This window comes from Salarias fasciatus, chromosome 5 (genome assembly GCF_902148845.1).
Source record: "Salarias fasciatus chromosome 5, fSalaFa1.1, whole genome shotgun sequence".
Classification (NCBI taxonomy): Eukaryota; Metazoa; Chordata; class Actinopteri; order Blenniiformes; family Blenniidae; genus Salarias; species Salarias fasciatus.
The window spans coordinates 3,391,398-3,412,711 of NC_043749.1; the positions used below are offsets into that span (position 1 = coordinate 3,391,398).

Sequence of the window (21,314 nt, forward strand, 5' to 3'; positions counted from 1 at the left end):
CAGAAAAGCTTCTCGGCAGATTTCATTTTCATTTTTTAACCTTTTGCGATTCTTTCATCTACAAACTGGAGCTCAAATATTCACCTGTTAGAAATGTCTCTGAAAGAAGGTTAATAACGCCACAGCTGGCTGAATTAAAGCGCCAGAACCCCTGAATTGGCTTCTCTTTGAGGTTTCTTCATGTTAGGTTCTCCTGTCCACCGTCGGTTTTTCCCTTTTTATTTTATTTTTTTTTATTTTTTTTTATTTATTTAAAGCTAAAGTGCAAAGAGTCGACGGCGTTGTCATTGGTTTTACAGGCACTGTTGAATTCATTTAAACTTAAGTAAGAGGAAACGTGTTCAGCTTTGGTATAAATGTGATGGTATTGTCAATATTTCATATTCAACGCTGTTTTTCTTCCCTTTTTCTGTGGATATAATTGATTCTGACTCATTTTAGGTTGTGTTTTTGCCTCCAGATTAACCTGCTGAACACTGCAGAATCTGAATGAATTGTTTTAAATGGGACGTTTCTCATGATCGGTCTCTTCGTGCTCTGCCTTGTTCCAGGTCTCTTCACCCTTCATGTCCCGAAGGAGACTTCCGGGGAGAACTTCGAGGGGCTCCAGATGCTGACCAGCCTCCTGGCCCCTAAAGGGTCGCGCTCAGCCAAGCCGCTGGTGGAGGACCTGGGTGGAGGCGAGTCCCCTTCACTGCTTCACTTCTTTCATTTTGCATTTAAATGCGACGCGAACGGAGCGAGGCGTCTGCCTTGAACTGACTGGCGGGTTTTAACGTTTCAAACAGAGTGCAGCGGGGCTGCGGCGGACGGTGAAGAGGAAGACGAGGAGGAGGAGGAGGAGTTTGACTGGCAGGTGGAGCAGGAGGTTTACGAGAAGGCGTCCGAGGAGGAGCTCGGGCCGCGGCACAAGTACGGCTTCGCCAATCAGAGGTCCGGGGTGTTCGCACGGCTGCAGGTATGAATCCATGTCAGTTTAAAAGTCGTTCTTTTAAAATATTCATAATAATAATAAATAAAAAGGACGTCTCCAAACACGGTGGCTCTTTTCTGCAGGATGTTTTGACCTTGATCAATCCAATTTAATTAGATTTTAACCAGATTTTTTATCACTGAAATCATAAAATAATGCAGATTTTCACATTTTTCTAAAGATACAAAGTTAGTGCATGAACGGCCTGTGGCTGTGGCTCTCCTGACAGGAGGAGCTCAGCGACGTGATCGACCTGAAGAACCCGGAGGAGACGTCGGCAGCAGAGAGGCGGCGGGCGCGGCTGCAGGCCGAGGCGTCCGCCTTCTCACCCGACCATTACCTGTGAGTTCGGCGGGGGTCGATCCCGACAACAAGCTTCTCTCTCCCCGTCCGCTGACACCCTGTCATTGCAGGGCGGATTTATTTGAGGATGATGAGATAAAGGGGCTGCTGAAATTCAAGCCCTGGTGGACGGAGCCGAGTCGTCCCACGGAGCAGGAAGCAGAGTCCGGTGAGTCCAAGACGTCCTGCCAGTCTGTGGAAAGGACAGCTTCTTATTAAATCCATTTTTTACTGCCTTATAAGCAACAGAAACTGAGTAAAAGACATGGACGGGTTTAGACTTTAAGAGGTTCTGAACCAAAAAGTGTTTAGTGTTGAGATAAGCAGACAGCGCTAACTCGTATTTACAATTTCTCATTTTCTTCCGTTTGTCACTTTATTTTGGTTTTCCAATAGTCCATGTTCAAACACATATTCATGTAAAAAAAAAATGCATTATAGTCATTTTCATTACAGTAAAAAGAAAACAAAGAAAGCACACAATAATAAACCACCTTGGTCACGTATTCCTCATTTTTTTTTTTCCTTAAAAATTTCTCAAAAGATTTATTAAAACACTACAATTTCGATTTCTGATAATTGTTTCATGATGGATTGTTTTTCACAGGTTAACTCAGAGAATCACTTGGCTTTTATGGAAAGTAGAACACGTGTGAATTTTCCCTTTTTGTGTTTCTCTTGGATCGTCTTCCCTCTTCATTCATAAAACACACTCAGTGGATTCTGTCTCATCTTTTCTCCACCCTGCAGTGACTGCAGGCTACCAGAAGGTGGCACAAAGTTGCAGGGATACCAGGGCAATTATGCATTTGTTGACCAAATTAAACTCCGCTTGGTGATCATTTTACTGCTCCCCTGAGCGCCGTTTCAGAGATTTCCCCAAATCTTAATTGAAATTTGCTGCGCGGCCTCGCAGACAAGAATCTGATAGCTGTGCTTTGTGTCTGCCAGACACCGCCGCTGTTCCCTGACAATATATGAATCCCCAGAGGACACGTTTGTCTTTTCACCGCCCCGCCTGCCTCTGGAGGAAGGACGGAGTCGGCCCCGCGCCGCGCCGACGTGCCCCGGGGCAGGAAAGGCTCTGGCCATTATGAGAGGCTGAACTTGGACCTCTCCTAATGGCCGCGTGTCTCCGCTGCCTGCTGACCGTTCTGAAGGAGACAGCCGACTGGAGATAACTTAATGACTGACGTGTTCCGACGGAGATGCGCGGCGCTCCGGCTCCAGACTTCCAGCGGCCGTATCTGATGAGCCGGAGCGCCGCCGTCCCGCTCCTAATTCCCCCCACTTCCCCCGGCTGAGCAGCCAGTCCTCTCACCGCTGCAGCTTACGTGTGTTGTACTCTTAAGAGAGGATTTAGATTAAACAGATAGCATTATCGCGAGAGGGAGCGCCGCTGCTGCTGGCTTCTGTGTCTCTGTCTGCGTGTGTGTGTGTGTGTGTGTGACGAGCAGCCATCACTCAGTCTATGCAGAGGCCATTAGCTTCAGCCTGAGTTTAGCCTCCGAAGAGCATTACCCCCCCTCCTCCTCCTCCCTCCTCCTCCTCCCGCGGCCCCCACCAGCTCCCTCGCCTCATTCTGCATTCTAAGACAGAGCGGCTCAGTCGGGAGCCCGGGCGGAGATAAATGGGTCAAATTAAACTTAATGGCTTGATTGACAGGCGGAATAGCATTAAGCCCCGGCTGAGTGTGAAGAACGGCGTCGGTCGCGAGGTTTAAGCTGCCTGCCGCCGTCAGATCTCGTGACTCTCAACCGCTCTCCGTATGTGCTAAACGGAAATCTACATCTTCCATAGCAGCGGTGTCGGGTGCGGTTTAGTTCAGGGGCCGCACGCGTATACAGCACAATCTCCTCTGGAGGGAGTCCAGCCGGACCGGTGAAGGAGTGAAACGGCTTAAACAGAGGAGCTTAAAAGAAAAATCATAAATCTGCATAAAATGAGTTTAAGCAGATTCTGAGAAAAAAGAAGATGAAGTTGGCCAATCAGGTTCTAAAACAGCTGAAAGTCATGAAACGTTGCTATCCTAAATATAAATGAAAACTCCATAAATGTAATGTGAGACACACTTTTTGTGCCTGTTGTATATATAAACTGTACATTAAGCTTTCTGAGCCTCCTTAGAATCATTTGGTGGGCCAAATTGGAGTCTCGTCCGGGGTGCTTTTGGCCCACGGGCCTTATGTTTGACGCCTCCGCCTCAGGCGGTTAGATATGTCACCTGACAGATGGATGTGGACTCCAGTGCTAATGAAGTAGAAAGTGCCGCCTGACCCCCCCTCCTGCTATCGGGACCAGGACTCTTCAGGCCACAGGAGGCCTGCGCTAAAGCGCCGGACCGGCTAAACGGCGCTACCTGCCGCTCCGTCAGCTCCGCCTGAAACCAGCTGGCTTTCGGTCGCTGCCCGGCTCAACTTTACAGTTTGAGTGGACCGATCCTTGAAGCGCGCCTTCATCGAGCACACACACACACATAGACACACACAATTAATGGCGTCTGTCACGCAAGGTGACTCCTCGACCTCTGCCGTCTGCGGATTCCTGCGAGAGCTCTCCAAAATCTCAGCGGCGTCTCTGACCGAGCATATTTCCCAGGCGCCGTCGGGCCATCTGGACCTGCAGAGAGCAGCCGCGAGCCAAGCTGCCGCTCCAACTGGAGGAATTAGGTCAGAAATTAATTTGCAATCAGCAGAAGCCCTCATCGCGCCGCGCGCTAATGCCCCGCTGGAATCGACTGGCTGGGCGGCGGAGAGGAACGGCCGCGCCGGCGGCGAGAATCCATCCGCTCTGCAGAGCTGATAGAAGGCTCTGCTTCTCCGCACGTTTGGCATTTAGTCCTTCAGCATTCCCCTTAATTGAATTTGGTTGTGCAGCTTTTCTATGTTTTCTCATCTTGTATACAATGGAAGGCTGGATAGGTCTCCTCCTCCTCCTCCTCCTCCTCCTCCTCCTCCTCCTCCTCCTCCTCCTCCTCCTCCGCCGCCGCCGCCGCCACCACGATGTTTTCTGCGTGTTTGAGAAACTCCAGGTGCTCGTTTCTGCTCTCTTGACTCTGCAAGTTCACGTCTCAGTTGCACGCCTCATATTTATATCGTCTTCCCCTTCCCTGACGTGTGTGAAGGATACGAGCAGATGTGGGCGCACATGTGCGCCGGTCGTTGTGTCGGCCTCCCCCTGCAGCTGTACTGCGAGGCGGGAGGGGGGGGGTCCAGGACTCAGGTAGCGTCTGAGAGCCTGACGTAATGCAGCAGGAATCTCCTTCGCAGCGGAGCTGAGCCGCAGTCGGGGAGATCGCACACACACACACACACACACACCTCGCTCATCGGGGGCTTCGGAGCATGCAGCGAGAGGAATTGGTTTCAGCTGTTTCATAAGCTGCCGGGAGGAGGGAGCGGTGGGGGGAAACTGTTGAGTTGCCGCTGCAGACGTTGCGGCGAGCCGCTCAGTCCTGAACGACGCGGATCGCCTAAATGGGATTGAAGTGTGTTTGTGTCGCCCCATTAGGCTTTCCACGGATCCCCCATTAAGCAGATGTCTGTTTGAAAAGGCAACAGTTAGTGAATTTTCAGGAGCAGAGAAGCAGACGTTTTCACATCGCTTCATGTGACTGAAGCTGAGAGATTCTTATTCCCACATGCGAGCGGCCGCTGGTCGTACGCTCGCTGTGGAGCTGTTAGGAACTCACCTGTGAATCTCCGCCTCCTGGCTGGACTCCCTCCTCAGTCCAGCAGCCGTCTGTCTCAGCCTGCAGTCCGCCTCTCCATCGCTCTTAACGCCACCGGAGTGTCAGATGTCTCCCAGATACATACACTCCTCCAAAAAAGGTCGGTTCGATTCCCCTCGTGAAGCCAGCCGGCGAGCCAGCCAGCGAGCCATCATTTCCTGTAAAGGACCATTGAGTCAGACTTGGAGGTGTTTCACACTTGGCTGCAAAATGTTCCAGCGTGTGCTGGAGGCGCTCACGCGGCGCTGCCAGCAGAACGTCATCCACAATAAGCCCAGGCTCCCATTCATCCACGCTTATAGGAAAATTAAATATGCGAGGCATAAAAAATCAGAAGGATTGAGATATAATCAGGCAGCTGTCTGCTGATATGAACTCTGAAGAGGTGAGGATTAGCGGAATGATGCTGCCCAACTGTAACTGTGAGCTCTGTTTTAATGAAAGTTAGTGGAAAGTGTTGTAACGGTGACATTTCAGAGTTGTCCAGTCTTTATACTGATGGTAACATAACGAAGGGAAAATTTAAGGTGGACTTGTTGTTTTTATCTGAGGCTTCAAGTAACAGAAACCCTACAAATCAGAAGGTTTTGGTTAAAACCAGAGTAACGGTGGTCAAAAAGCCGTCCCCGTTTAACCACAGGTCGCTGTTCTCCTGCAGCGGAAGCGGAGCGCCATGTGTCTCCTATTTATCCAGCTTAGTGTGGATTTAATCTTTAAGTCTTAGAGCGCTAAGCCCACTTTTATGAAGGTGTTTATCCTCCCAGTGAAACCATATTGAAACATCATGGATTGAGTATGTCTTTAATGTGAAAATTGCTGCCTCGTGTGTCTTGTTGAAGCAGTGTGTGTGTGTGTGTGTGAGGAGGTAAATACAGTAAAGGCTCAGCTCCACCGTGCCCCCCCCCCCTCTCTCTCTGCAGCCGTGTCGTTCACCGACGACGAGAAGCAGCAGCTCAGGAAGTTCACCAACCGCTCCTACCTGCTGGACAAGGCGTCCCGGCGCCACGCCTGGCTCGGCCTGCTGGACGTCCTGCTGGCCTACTGCTACGAAGTGCGCTCCACCGAGGGGGACCACAACGTGAGTGTGTGTGTGTGCGTGTGTGTGTGTGTGTGTGCTCTCAGGATGACAAAGCCCTGGATCCGCACATCCTTCAGAACAAGCCCCTTTCCATTTTGTTCAGAGCTTTGGGAGATTAGCGGCAGATCCCGGAGCTCAGGCCGGGCCTCTCTGTGTCAGTCCTCCGAGGGAGCTGCAGCCGGGCCGGCTCTGCACGCCTGTGTGTGTGTGTGTGTGTGCGTGTGTGTGTGTTAACATTCCACACAGCGCAGTGACATCCTCACCTTCCACACAGCTGTAATTCATCACATTATGTTCTGGATATGATAAATAGGAGAGTCTGTGGGCATTCATGGGAGCCTGTGTTCTTGCTTCTTGGTGAGAGGTCCTCTGGTTGTGCAGGTGGAGTCGCCGTGGACCATCAGGAAGCTCAGCGGGACTCTGTGCTGGCTGGAGGTGAGTCGCTTATTGCGTCTAATTGTTTGCCCGCACTCTGGGTTTTATGCGGCTGATGCACGTAGTTAAACATTATTACAAATGCGCCCGAACGCGGCAAGATTTTATTAACTCACAACCAGGCGGTTATTAAAGTCGGCACGGATTACCCACCCGTGTAACATCTCACCGCCTCGCCGTTCTCCACTTACAGTTTTAGATGAGTCGCACCGGGATTCCTTTCAGGGAGAAAGCGGGGAGTCTTATCACTGCATTCATGAGCGACTGGTAAACGGTTTGTCTTTATCGATTTTATTGTGCACGCGTATCAGCCAAAACATTACAACCAGTCCACGATGCAGTGAGACCCTGACTAGCTCTGTATCGTGAGGCGGCTTGAGATATTTCATAGCGAATGAAAACTTCGGCCCTGTTTACATGACAATGCTTTCGAAGCATTACCATCTAAACGTGAAACCTTTATGAATTTAAAAACCCACAAACGATGCGTTTTGACTTGAAGCGCTTGTCGTGTGGACAGCTTTGTTGGAGCTCTCACAGGAGGCTGGTTGCTTGGTGCAAAATACGAACATAAACACTTGATTTTCCTTTCCAGTGTTTCTGCTGTAGTCGTCCACGGGCTCTCTCTCTCTCTCTCTCTCTCTCTCTCTCTCTCTCTCTCTCTCTCTCTCTCTCTCTCTCTCTCTCACACTCCCCCTCCCCCTCTCCCTCTCCCTCTCTCCATGTTGAACTACACACTGAAAGCTGTTGTCGCCACGTCAAAGAGAAGGACTCTTTTGCTCCTCATCATATTTTTCTTTGATTTGCTGATTCGGCCTGTAAAAGTTGAGCGTGAACTGATGCTAGCATGTTTTATTAGCTGCCATTAAATAGATCAATTAGGAAAATGGAAGCAGAGCCCAGTAAAGTGCTGGTTGGTGGTTTCTTCACCCACACACCCACACGGCCTGTGAGTGAGCTTGAACCGGGTGTAAACTCACTGTGAGGTGAGAGTGCGAACCACTACGCCGTCTGCAGCCCCCTCGGTCAAACAGTCAATATAAAAATTCCTGCAGCGCTCAGAGGACGCGAGCTGCTTTTATTAAAGAGAATAAAAATGCTGAGACAAGCGGCAGCGGCGGTTTGAAGCACAGCTGGAAAACAAGCAGCTTCCGCTGTAAATATGAAGCCGTCGCCACCAGGAGTCCCTGAGCACCGATCAGAGCAGAGCGAAGGGCTGCCGGCGTCTGATGATTAACAAACACTCCTTCAATCCAGGGATAAATGCCGTCATGAGAATAATTCTGTCACCGGACAGTTAAATGTCGTCTTTCCTGAGACGTTGAGGATGACGTCGCTTGATTCAGGCGCTCGGTGTAAACAAAGGTACAGGAGACTTGGAGTGTGGTGACGAGTCGGACAATATGGAAACTTGAAGGACTTTTGCTGTAAATGTGGTTATTTCCCCTCACAGACCTGCATGAGCAAACGGCTCCGGCTTGCTTCCATTAGGATTTCACTCTTGCTCTTTATCTAATCGCTGCTTTTGCGTCCCTCAAACACAGTCACGCCGTGTGTTTGTTTTCGCCCAGAACGCTCCATAAAGTCGGTGCAATGTTGAGAATAAGGCCACCGAGTGAATCTGAGCATGTCCACTAACTGCATCGTCCACCATCCAGCAAATCTGGGATCAAATCATAAGATGAATCAGGATTTTAATGAATTCATGACATTTAATTTCAATTTTGATTAACTAATGTCAAATTGAAGTAATTGTTTAATTATGTGTTTATTTATGTTCATTTAATTTTGGCATTTTTAGTCTTTCATAGAGAACGGATCCTGAGCCCTGCAGCGCAGCAGCAGCAACAGGTGTCCTCAGTTCACTGTGTGGTTTTGTGTGTGTGTGTGTGTGTGTGTGTGTGTGCGCTCTAAAGTGGTCATGAGTTCAGACAGAGTTCAGCCGCACTGTTGCTTTCACTTAAGTTTACTTTTCACATTGAAACGACAATTAAGCAGGAAGTGGTTAATCCCCCCCCCCGTCAGAGGGGAGACTGATGAAGGCTGCTTCTCGGCCGGAAGAACACACAGCTCTCACAGAAAACATTTCTTTGCTCAGTTGTCAGTGTCACTCAGTATTTTAGAAGAGTGGCATCGCGAGGTGGAACTTTCATGAAGGAAACATAGAAAAAAACTGATCGTTTCAGATATCTGATCAGTGTCAAGTCCAATCAGGTCTTTATCAGACTAAATTATTCCAATTAAGTCTGCTGTTTATAAGAACACAACAATATATTAAATAATGGTCATAATACCAAAACCACCTCTGCATGAAATGTGCAGGAAAACCTTCTGTCGGAGGATATTTACTTTATTCATCCTCTAAAGGGAAATTCAGATGACACAGCACCACATTACAAGTGTTAAAAGAATAAGATCATAATCATGAAGCTGATTAAAATAGTCGTTTCTGTGTAGTTTTGACTGCTTTTCTTCCTTGTAATGTTTTATTTAAACATTCATTCTTTACACATGAGAACAAAATAGGAATATTCTATGTATTCCATGAGGTAGTTTAGAATTTATTATACCTTTTTTAGTGGATTTTCTGCATTTTCAAGTGTGAAATGTCAAAATAAAGCTTTAATTTTCCCGTGGTACATCCTTCTGTAACGCCCGGCTGAAGCTTTGCCTTTTGTTTCTTTTACACCATGAAGACATTAAAGACTAAAACTCACTCAGATTTACATCGAGAAATCCTTTAAAAGCATGAATTCTTCCATCAGATAGAGTCTGAAGCCGATGTGATGAACGCCGGGGGTGAAGGGTTTGGTTTGTGCTGCAGCTTTAGATAATTCCTCTGGATTACATGTTTAGATCAGATTTTCTTCTGTGGCTTTTAAACTTCTCAGTCGTATTTTTAATGACCTCAAGTGGTTATTTCATTAATCATCGGGCAGATATGGTCGAGCTAAATGTTTAAACCACACAATCTCATTACTGATACTGAAATGTAATGAAATTTGATTTCAGGATTAGTTGACTTTTTCTTTTCCTAAGTTTCTCAATAACTTTTGAAAACGATGAAATGCCAGTTTACAGTTTGTAAAGAAACCACGCACAAACATTAACAAAAGCAACTCCAAACTTTAAAATGGCCAAGTCCTGGAGAGCAGTGCAGCAGGACTCCTGATTGGCTGGATCTGGTGACGTGCGTATAATGAAAGCACAGAGCCTGGAAACCCCGCCCCTGGCAGTGCGCTGAGTGTTTACTGATGTGTATATTGTGCATGTTGATCTCCATAATGATAAGCTTGAGCTTTCCTCGTCTCCGCTGTCTCGGAAGCGGTCTGCGGTTGAACGCTCGCTCGCTGCCATTGGTTACCGACTATTGTTGGAATCTAGAACGCGCTTCGCTCTGCTTTAAAACACTTTCACTGGAAATCAGATGTCTCCTTATCTTGTGGAAACACAGCAAGTCCTCTCACTTTGAAACCCACCTGAGTAACTGGTAAACCCCCCCACACACACACACACACACACACACACACACACACACACACACACACCGGCCCGTCTGCTGCTGCGCTGACATCCCACAACACAAGGCTATAACTGAAGCTTGAATCTCTCCTGGCAGCCCGTCAGCGAAAGCCGCAGCGCTCCTGTTCACCGCAGACCCGTATCAGTTTCTGTTATCGCTGTGGCTCGTGGGGGTAGCGAGTAGTTTCACACCAGCAGCAACACACACACACACACGCACGCACGCACGCACCCGTGCATCTGCCGGGACAGACGATACGCAGGCGGAGAGGCGAGCCGTCAGAAATATCAGGGACGCATTTCGGTTCGTGGCAGGCCGCAGATGTGGCGTCCCGGAGCTGATTTGAATATTTAATGAGCGAGGGTCCCTCGGGCCGCCGTGCCGGAGACGCACGTGCGCGAGGTTTCTCTGAGGATGACCGGAGGAGAGGGAGGAGGTGGGGGAGGTTTCAGCCTTCACCTGCCGTCAGTCAGGCAGTAGAGCTGTCAGCTCTCGCTGACAGGCCCTCTCACTCAGCCTTCCTCCTCCTCCTCCTCCTCCTCCTCCTCCTCCTCTTCAGTTTCCTCCACAATAGCTTCCTCTCTGTCTTTGACTGCCTGTCTATCTGCGTGTCACCGTCGATATCTGCTCTGCTGCTTCCTCCTCACTGCTGTATCTCTCTTTCCTCTCTTACAAGTCCCCCCCCCCAACCGCCGCCGCCTCACCCCACCCACACACCGCACTCCCTCCATCTGCTGTGTGTTTACTCGTCCTCAGTCGACTGCGCCGGTGTCACTCTCCCCACCCCCCCCTCCCCTCTGCGGCGGCGGAGCTTTTCTACACTCCCGCTAAACAAGCCCCGGGGAGAGCGTGATCCCTGGTGACACGCACCGTGAGCCGGCGGCGCGTCTTTAACAAGCCACGAGGAAGAAGGAGGAGGAGGAGGATGGGGGAAGAAGAGGCAGGGTATAGAATCAGAAAAAACAGCATCTCGGGGCTTCTCTGTCCATTAGCTGCACATCTGAGAGCGATGGCAGTGATTAAAAGAGAAGGAGCGATTAAGAGGCCGGCGCTGCAGAGGTGTTTAAGAGATGTGAGCCTCTGTTTTTCCCACTCTTTAAATGACTAGTTGTTAGAGGAGTAATTAGAGCACCGCCAACTGCAGACACCAGCCCGAAACTGGCTCCATCTCTCTCTCTTTCTCTCTCTCTCTTGCTGTATTTCTTTCGGCCCGAGCCTGGACTGGCTGCTTTCTTTTAACGGCGCTTCGTATTCTCCGTCCCCCGCAGACGTACAGCTGCCTGCAAGAAGTGCTGGTGTCGTTCGGGCGGAGGGTTCTGTGCTACCCGCTCTACAGACACTTCGCCCTGGTCTCTGCGGCTGTTCGGGACGCAACCAAGGTTTTACAGTCAGGTGAGTGTGGCGGCAGACCGTGGGGCGTTTATTGTAATTGTCAAGTTAATGGAATTACACTTTGAAACGTTCCCGTCCAGCATCTTTTCGCGTGAAAATGCACTGTTTTTTGCATTTCTGTTTCAGAAAAGTTTCGCATTTACACTGCATAGTTTTAGAAATATTGTCCATTTCCCAGATTCCAATCATCATCCATATTTTTAAATCATATATGTTCTTTATATCACTGTCTACCTGCTTTCAACAAGTCTTGCTCCAAGCAGACTAGAGAAAAACAGTAACACAAGTAGATCAAACACTGTTAATGTCATTTTCTTCAGTTTCCTTATAAATACTGGGCGGGGAAAAAAAAAAACTTACTTGAGAAACATTCGGAGAATTGTTTGTCAGTTTAACATGGTATGAAATGTTTGTCCCATTAAGTCCCCACACATCCCCTGGCTGGAGAGGATCCGTGACCACAGCGGCGTTTCCCTCCTGCCGGCTGCTAAGTGACCCCTTGATGCCTGCCACATGTTGTAGAGTCAGTCGCCTCTCTGTGGCTTCTGTGGTTTCCAGTTCAAACCAGGAGCCAAATCCAATCTCGTTTGTTTCCGCTGCGAACGCCCAGTCCTTGCTAATTAGTGTTAATTGATCCCGTCCACCCTGTGGTTTCTGCAGAGCGGTGTTTTCTCACGGAAACGGGTTGAGGCGAGTGCGGTCAGGACGGCTGGTGCCGGCGGGATGCGGACGCCGCCTGAGAGGCGATCCCTCGCACGGACCGCTCCCACAGCGAATTGTCTTGCCAGTCAGACACCGTTTGGAGAGAGTGAGCGCACCGCGGCGAGCGTTTGAAAGTAATATTGCTCCAGATAAGCCAGGCGGTGGCCGGGGCCCCCCCTCCTCCCCTCAGGGGACCCAACGTGGATTAGTGGAGAACGGACTGTTGACTTTGATATCTCCAAGCCCGGACTAATCTTTAAATCAAAAGCCCCCGCAGACAGCTGCGAGTCGGCAGTGTAAACACACTCAGGATGTGTGAGGGCTAAGATTATCCAGCTTGTGATGACTTTAATGCCGGTAAATGACAGCAAATTAAAGGCCTTTTAAGCTGCAGATTAGCATTTTCTCGCCTCATTAAGTGGGAAGATGAGTTGATCAGGAGAGGTAGAGGAGCAGCAGCCGGAGTCAGTCTTTCCCTCCTTTTCCTTCCAGTTTGGAACCAGGTTTTACTTTTTAATTCAGCCTTACCACACAGAAAGTACTGTAATCACAGTGATCGATCACTGCCATAATAAATCTGTGTCCATGTTGATAAAGACATTGGTCTCCAGAAGCCTTCTGAATAGAGACGTTATGCTGTCAAATGAAGAGACTGATGACTCAATGGTTCTTATTGACACGCTGCTTGTCAAACACATTTATGAACAATATGTGATCAGAGTTAAACAGAAAATATAAAGCATAGAACTTCAGCTTTCTTCACAATTATTTTTACACAATAAAACTAACAAAACCTCCAAATGAATGTCAGCTCAGACCAACTCACTCTCTTTTTATCATCTGTCTCTTAATTTTTTTTTTTTACTTTTTTAACATCAATCCACAAAAATAACAAATCCTCTTTTACAAGAAATGACAAGGTGAGCATGACAGAAAACATATTTTAGCCAACGAACCAGTCGAGCTGCCAAAACCGAAATTGACAATAGAGAAACCAAAAAGTACAAAACAACCAGACATTACGCTGTCATCACGACGGTTGTTTGAACAACAGCTCCTTCTGCGCGCCACCGCACGGCATACACAACATCAGGTCCTGTTTACACAAGATCGATTGACTGGAAACGGCGTCGTCTTTCCCGTTATTTAGGAACAGTTTCATATTCAGAAGGCCGCCGCCATAAACAACAGAAACCCTGTAGTCTGCATGGCAACACTCGGTGGTGTTTTATGGAATTCGGGCTCATTGAAGCTCATTTGTTGAAGAAAGTAGTTGATTTTTAGTGACGTCAATCTGCTCCGATGTGTTAGGATTAAAGGAGGTCATCTGCATATAGTGGTGGTCTATCGGAGGCCAGTGGCGGTCTAAAGGTTAAAGAACCTCCAGTCGGAGAACTGCGGCTCACTGGATGTTTCTTTCTTTAATTGGACCGTTCTCTGCCTGCTGGTGAGGAACAGTATAAACATCAAAGACACTTCATTTGTTTCTAAGACAAAGCGTTTCTCTTGACTCGGTCCATTTTTCTCCCACAATGTCGTCTCCTCATTCATTGTTTGGTGGCATTATGGGAGGATGAGTAACGGGGCTTTTCCTTAATGAACTGTGGCACTGCAGTAATTTGCTCTCGGAGCGTGCGCTTCCTCCCAGCATTACATTACACTCTAATTAATTTGCCAGGATAAGGCGAATGGAAATGCGCGCTCCAATTTTGAGGCACTTCGTCCTAAGTGGCTTGTAAAAGCAAACATTCGCAGGTATTAGCAAAACAAACTCATTAACGGCGGCGCGCAGGTTAGGGCCTGTGAGGAAATGTTATCCGCGGGGTAAATATTTGAACAGGCCGCTGGCGGTGCGCCGTGTGCTCCTCAAGGAGCTCCTTCACCTCACCTGCCTCCGAAGTGGCTGTGGCTCCAGCAGGTATAGAGGAAGCGGCGAGCCGGAGGAGTCATGATCGGACTGACAGCGACAAGACGAGAGACGTCGGGTTCGCCCTCTTGTTACAAATCTGCTCGTTCTGCCGCTTCCTCCGCTTCAGTTCACTCAGCCAGTTCCTCTCTGCTGGAGTCTGTGAGAGATGAAGGAAAATTTAAACGTCCGATCTGGGAAGGAATCCAAGCTTCAGATCAAATAAGGCACACTGACCTAGTTTTTGAGAAATGGTGGTGGAGTAATGCAGTTTTACACCCAGGCCGGGTGCGTCCAGCGTGCTCTTGAGCAGGGATTGTGTCTGACATCGAGGGTGGGCGGACGTCGGGAGTACAATACGGGATTAGTTGTCCCGACTCATTAAACAAGATGAAGAGTGAAGATGTGTCTGTCACCCCTCTCGAGCGCTCTGCCGTTATTAAAAGGCTTTCTGCAGCCTGTGGGCTCAGTCTGAGACGGGAGAGGAAAGAATAACACACAGCTTGAGTTTGGTTTCACTGAAGTGGCCTTCTTCTACTGACTGATGGGGTGTCAGCGCCTCAGATGGAGTTCATGGGTCGAGCACAAGCAGGAACCCGAACCGATTCCAAGCCATTGCAAACTTTTTTGTAACTTTAGTTTGGCTGTAATTTATTTGTGATTGGGAATTCGAGGAAATCGGTCTCCAGACCTGGAAATTGTCCCGGCATGTTCTGATGTATCCACTTTGAAGACGTCTCAGAGTGATTGAATCGGGTCAGCAGAACTTGGATAAGGAGGAAAACGGCCTTAAAGTGACTCCGTCAGATCACGCTGTTGCCTCAACCCGTTCCTCTGAGAAACCTGGAAATTGTTAGTCTGCCGGTATTGGCCAGTTTTCATGTCTAAGCTGTTGGACGGAGGCAGACAGATGATACACACTTCTAGGAAAACATGTTAAACCTCAGTTTCTGCATCAGTCGGCCATAAAATGTGCTCTAATACATGTATCATTCTCATCTCATTATCACACAAAGACTGTTCACTAAAGGAAAATGAACTCTTGGATTTAACACCTGGCTGAGCCTCATTAAGCAGCACTAACCTCAGCTGAGCCGCTGATCAGAACAACACAATGTTCAGGAGAAACGTTGGGCCATTCTTCATCACAGAATGGCCTCTTGTCATCCAAACTGTTGGATGTCTGGCATACATTTAATCTGGATTGGATTAAAGTCTTGGCTGAAGATTTGTTCTTCCCAAAGAATTCAGCGTCAGGCTCCGTCTCCTCAACGTCTTCTCAGGACGATGCGTTTAAACGTCGGGTAAACAAGACTCCAGTTTTGTCAGTTTAAAATGCAACTTTCACAAGAGTGGAGTGGAGTGTAACGGCAAACAGCCTTGCAATGGTTTCTTATAATCATTAAAGCAGGGATCACTTCATAGTGTCCTGACATTTACCCCATGTCTGTTTAATGTTTTACAGTCAATAAACTCATTAACAGACATGTTAACTATTTCCAGTGACTGTTCAAACATTTACTCTCGGTTTGGTTGAGTTCCTCACTTCCATTTATAGAGCGTTGGTCCAACTGTTGAGTGGAGAATATCTCAGTTCTTTGTAGTTTTTCCCAGCTTCATGAAGCTCAGCAGCTATGACCTTCTGGTCTTCAGAGATCTCATGATGCTCATCATGTTGATGCTTTTTGTGGCTCTTTCAGTCACGTTTTAATGTTTTTACAGGACAGACTGCCTCTACGCTGTAATATCCCCATGTTTTAATTGAAATGTAGTCATTAAGTATGAATGTGTGATCTTAAGTTAAGCAGTTTCTTTGTCTATATGTGTGATTTACATATAGTAACACTTTCTTAACCAAATAACTGCATAAAAGAAAAACATCCCACTTCTTTCCACTGAGTCGACATCCGTTCGTGATGAGAACAGGCTGTTTAGAAACACAATATGCAACATCACATCTGTGATCATTCTTTTTTCATCCCTGAATCACTAAAACTAATCTCTTGATTGCTTTCCCTTTTCTAAGTCTTGCTCACATTTAAATTACAATGAGTGTTAATCTGCTCTGTCTCTAATTGTAGCTCTGATGCTTGAGCAGGATCTTAGATTGAAGGGCTTTAAAACAAGAAATCTCCTACTGACTGGATTAATTGGAAGAGTTTCTTTCATTTTGACAAAATCCACTGAGGGGCAGATGTGTCCAGTGTTGTGACTTCTATTAAGAAAATGTTAGAAACAGTCAGTAATGCAGAGCAGAGAACCAGTAGCAGCTGTGTTATCATGTCCGATCTTTGATAATATAATGTGAAAGGTGAATTGGTTTTCAGATTGTTGTAATTCTTCGTAGTTCTCCTTGTTATTTATCTTCCAAAGTCCAGAAACTTTCACGTTGGATTGATTGGTGAAGGTAAATGACGTCCTGTCCAGGGTGGACTCCGTCTTTTGTCCAGTCAACTCAGAAAGTCCGAAATATGGTTGGATGGATGTAGAGAAATATTCAGACAGAATATTTGTAACACTGTCAGTCAGAATGATGAAGAGTGTTCTGGTGTTTTTTTTGTTTTTTGGACCGTGTGTCTTTGGGGATATCACAGAGACCGTCCGTCTGCCCAGCGTTTGTTCTTCCTTCTGCTTGAAGCTGCATTGTTCTGATCGTCGGCGTTTTACCGGCTCTGGCTTCCGTTCTCGACTTGATAGAGCTGCAAATGTTCACAGCAAATGTTGCTGCTGAGCTTTTTTCGGCTTTTACATCTGTGCTGCCAACCAACTGTAACTGTATTTGGGAAAAAAAAAAAAAAAAACACGTCTGAAAAATACATCAAAAGAGGAAAAAAGAGAAATCCCCGATGCTCCGACGCGGCGGGGAGTCAGCTTAGGCCCAGCGGGCAGCCGGGATGCAGCGCGCCCGCGGAAACCAAGGATTTCTCAAGCGTAAACATGACACATCCACACAAATGTTCCTGGAGGAAAGCATGGGATTGGAAAAATGTGAAAATTTGTCATTTGACTTTGCTTCTCGGGCATTTTTTTTTTTTTTTTTTTGAACTCCATGTTTGAGCCCTCAGGACACAGCGGGTCTTTGTTTATGGTCCACTTCACACCCACCAGGCTGACCCACTCAGACACAATGAAGGAATTCCTGCTGTTCGCTCCGACTGCACCGCCCTCTCCGTTCACCCCGTAACCAAATGTTACCAAATGAGCTCGCCGGCGCTCTGAGCGCCGAAGAAGCGCCGAGAAAGCAACCTTTCCTCCACTTTCTCCGCGCACAACTCACAACACTGTTTTCAAAACAAAGTGGAGTCTTGGAAGCGGGCGAGCGCTCGCCTGACATAATCCAAGCCCTGACGTCTCGGGGCAGAGTTCCTCACCACGCTTCGAATGAGAACCAAATGTTTATCCGAGGTTTTCCCTGCTGTTTGCTTTGATTGGTCCAAGAAGTCTCTGGACAATGCCAGCCCGACTCGGGCGAGGTGGAGAGGAGGAACGTTTTCTCTTGTTGGCCACATCATACGACTATTTATATGCCTGATTTGGGGAGGAGGAGGAGGTGGAGGAGGAGGAAGGGGGGGAGTGCTGTGGCAGCTTGGCTCGTGGAGTGCAGCAGGGGAGGGAGAAAGGGGGAAAGTCATTTGTCAGATTGGTGAAAACAGTTTTCTTCGCAGCTCCGCGTGTGCGATGAAAGCTGCAGCGTGTCGCCTTCAGACGTTTTCAAAACACTGTCGAGGTCCGGGTGTCAAACGCCGCCGATAAACATGTCTGATCGTTTACTTGCTCTGAAATCCTGTATAATTACAACCATATTATACCAGATTTGCTCCACATTGGATTCAAAGGGCACTGAATTTATTACTCAGCTGGAATAGAGGAGAAAATCCTTCGCTGTCGTCGTATAAACGGAGCCTAAGACGGCGTTATGAGGCTGTTTGACTTGGAGAGTTTCGACACCAGATCCGGAGAGCTCAATTCATGTTTCTCTAATGGATAAAACCTCTGCTCCCTCTGACAGCCTCTGTGTGGGCGTTCATGCTTCTGCTGGCAGTAAACACAACGCAAAGCTGCAACTGTGCTGTTTACTTAAAAGTGAAGCGTTTAGGAGTACACATTTATCTCTGCTGCCCACACGATCCTCACATCTGAATACACGCAGGAAGAGGCTGAAACGGGAAGACTCCTCTTCCTCCTGAAAATACCCGGAGCTGCATTGAAATTGGAGTATCTGTCAAAACACAGCTTCAGCCTGTTTAAGCCCCTGCATACAGGAAAGTACACGACCACTGAGCTTATGTTTGATTTTCATCATAAAATCAAATATAAGCTCAGTGGTTGTGTATTGGAGTTGTTTGCAGATTTCAGTCAAGAAGCAGCAGCAGCAGCCACAGACATCACAACCCCAGTACGACTGCTTTAATTATAATATATCAACCTTGTCTCATAAATAATATTTCTATACATCATGCAGCCCAGTTTTAGAAGCTTGGGAGCCAAGGAAGCATAATTATTTTAATATCTGAGATTAATAATGCATCAGTTTTGCAGTATCTTAAGTTAAATTCGTGAGTATTTTTGACATTTCCATGTGTATTTTTTTCATTTGAACAGCAGATAATCTTCCATAAACTAGACTTTGTGGTTTTGGGCAACAGATCAAGAGAACTGAAGCAGCTGAAAATACAATCATACGCTCTCTAAACTTGCAGCATACCAGGAACAGGTTGTAGTTAATAGTTGTTTTGCAGTAGTAATGAAAATGTGTGAACATCAAGGATTGAAAACTGGAGATAACACAGAGCAACACAGGACGAACCGGAATAGCAACACTGTGATTCGAATGTGGAAGTGAAGGTGTTGAACTGCAATTATTGATAATTTGACTTATGAAAGGTTTCGAGCAGTAATGATACCATTAATCACGGAACGAACATGAGCAACAGTAAAAATAACCTTGTCTACCACTAATAGACTGAGGCTGGTCTTTAAAAACATGCAGAATTAAAAGAATAAGTGAGGAATGTTACCTCTATAAATGTTACATTTATTCCTACAAATGCCAAAAAGCAGCAGACATTCAGGATTTACATGAGCTTCTTTTACTCCGCACCTCCAATTTAACAGCCGCTGATAAAATGAAGCGTTTGTTTTGGTGCTCCGGGCAGTAATTCATTATTTTGCTGTAGGTCAACTATTTAATTGATGTGAAGATTAATAAAGTTGCCGGCAAATGACGCACATGAGAGGAGTTTTTAAAAAAGTCCCAAAGACGCGATGAGACGAAGGTCTTGAGGAGCTCTGCTCCGAGGCGCTGGTGGATTCGGCGGGCCGGATGCCAGAAATAGTCTCCCTGTTTGGCTGTGGCGTCTCAGAAGCAGCAGCACTTCTTACAGCCAGGAACTCTTCTTAAAGCGCGCAGATCAAATGACTCTGCGGCTTGTTTGGATTTCCCTCTGATCCCCGTACCTCGCCTTTCATGTGTGGAACAATGGCTGCCAGCCTTCAGAAGCACGCTGCGTCTGCCGGCAGCTGCGGCGCATTGTCATCTTTAATACTGCAGGCGCGTAACATAGTTTTTCCATTCTCTCCCTCCCTCTCTCTCTCCCTCTCTCCCTCTCTCTCTCCCTCCCTCCCTCTCTCTCTCTCTCGTTGCGTTGGTTCCCGTGCCCAGGGAGAACCGGCGTCCTCAAATGCCTGCTGGATGTTCACAGAGTCTTCAGGGAGAACGACCCGGCGTACATCCTCAACGATCTGTACATCACAGACTACTGCATCTGGATCCAGAGGGTCAAGTAAGTTCACACACACACACACACACACACACACACACACACACACACACACACACTCACATACTGCAGACCTTCATCTTGAGAGAGTTACAGTGTGAGCCATGGGAAGTGCCACTCAGGCCCCCATGATGCATCAGTGCTTCGGAGGAGGGGATTAGACGAGTTGTTTGTCACAGCAGGCCTGAGTGAGTGAGTGACCGAGCCAGCCAAAAAGCCAATCTGCCCCCCCAGTCTGCATTATCATGTGTCAGAAGTGTCTTTAAAGAGCCAGCTGCTCTCAGCAGATTCCCTCAAACTCGACGATTCGTGGCTTTTCTCCACCGACGATGCAGGCCCGTCTCTCTCTTCCTCCTCCGTGCTGATATTTAACTGTTATTTACACATTTCAGACGCGAGCCTGCGAGCGCATTACTCTGTAATGAGCTGTGTTTTAGTCTTGGCCGGGGCTCAGCCGAGTGGCGTGCTCGTCTGGAAAAAGCCCAGTTGAAAAATGTGCGCCTGATGTTGTAGGCTCGGCGCCCAGATGCAGACACGATAAAAGGTCTGCGGGGATTTAGTGCTCTCTCCCCCTTCTCTCTCTCTCTCTCTCTCTCTCTCTCGATTTCTCCCCCACCTTCCACACATTCTCATTTCGACATTTTTCCGACAGAAGTCTTGAATTGTGCTCCGAGGAAGAGTAAAACCTGCTGGCATGCTAAGAGAGCGGAGCAGCTGGGTTCAGGATGTCTGTTCTGTCAGAGACGGAGAGCGGAGAGATGACATGAGCTCTCCGAGCCGCGCAGGCTCTGTCCGCCCTCCGAAGAACTCAATCACTCTCCGCTCCGCGCCTCCTCCCCTCCCTCCGCCGCCGCCTCCTCCTGCTCCCGCTGTGCGTTGGAAGTAAATGTCATCCCGACCTGAAGTGCTGACTCGTGTGCCGTCCTGCTCTCGCCGTTAGATAAGTCAGCCGGGGTCGTTTTAAGACCACGTCTGCGCCGCGTTTCAGGTGCAAACGCATCCTTTCAGGTTTCGTTTCAGAAAAGTTAAGCGTTTACACGGCAGCGTTTTGAAAACAGTGTCTGCTGAAACTGATGTAGTTTGTGCAGAGGAGCTGTTCATTACAGCCGTGGTGTGCAGGAGCAGCGTTTCCCCGTCAGAGCTTCCAGGAAGTTGCAACGCAAATGAACGTTTTGTGTTTTCACTTGAAAACCGGGCTCTTCATGCTGCAAGTGCTTCAGAGAGAGCGCTGCCGAGTTTGAATGCTGCTGGACACTAATGTTTATAAAGTGCAATTCACAATCCTAATGACAAATGCACGTTTTTAAGTGTTTCTAGTTGGAGGTTTGTCATTGAACTTGTTACCGTTTTACAGTTAATTCACCTGGTTTATGGTTTGCTGCTCGGTAAGCGGTTCCTCAGTCGCTTCCCGCTCCGCCCCTCCTCCTCCTCCTCCTCCTCCTCCTCCTCCTCC

The 21,314-nt window shown here is 47.8% G+C and overlaps 1 protein-coding gene across 1 annotated transcript in view; it reads left to right on the top strand.

Moving 5' to 3' along the window:
- shq1 (SHQ1, H/ACA ribonucleoprotein assembly factor) overlaps positions 1 to 21,314 on the top strand; it is a 37,439-nt gene that overhangs the window by 5,423 nt on the left and 10,702 nt on the right. Inside the window, exons 4-11 of the mRNA XM_030092724.1 lie at positions 552 to 680; positions 789 to 958; positions 1,203 to 1,315; positions 1,387 to 1,484; positions 5,966 to 6,123; positions 6,505 to 6,558; positions 11,350 to 11,473; positions 19,744 to 19,864. Of these exons, the coding sequence (XP_029948584.1) occupies positions 552 to 680; positions 789 to 958; positions 1,203 to 1,315; positions 1,387 to 1,484; positions 5,966 to 6,123; positions 6,505 to 6,558; positions 11,350 to 11,473; positions 19,744 to 19,864 (967 nt within the window). The remainder of the gene's footprint in view (positions 1 to 551; positions 681 to 788; positions 959 to 1,202; positions 1,316 to 1,386; positions 1,485 to 5,965; positions 6,124 to 6,504; positions 6,559 to 11,349; positions 11,474 to 19,743; positions 19,865 to 21,314) is intronic.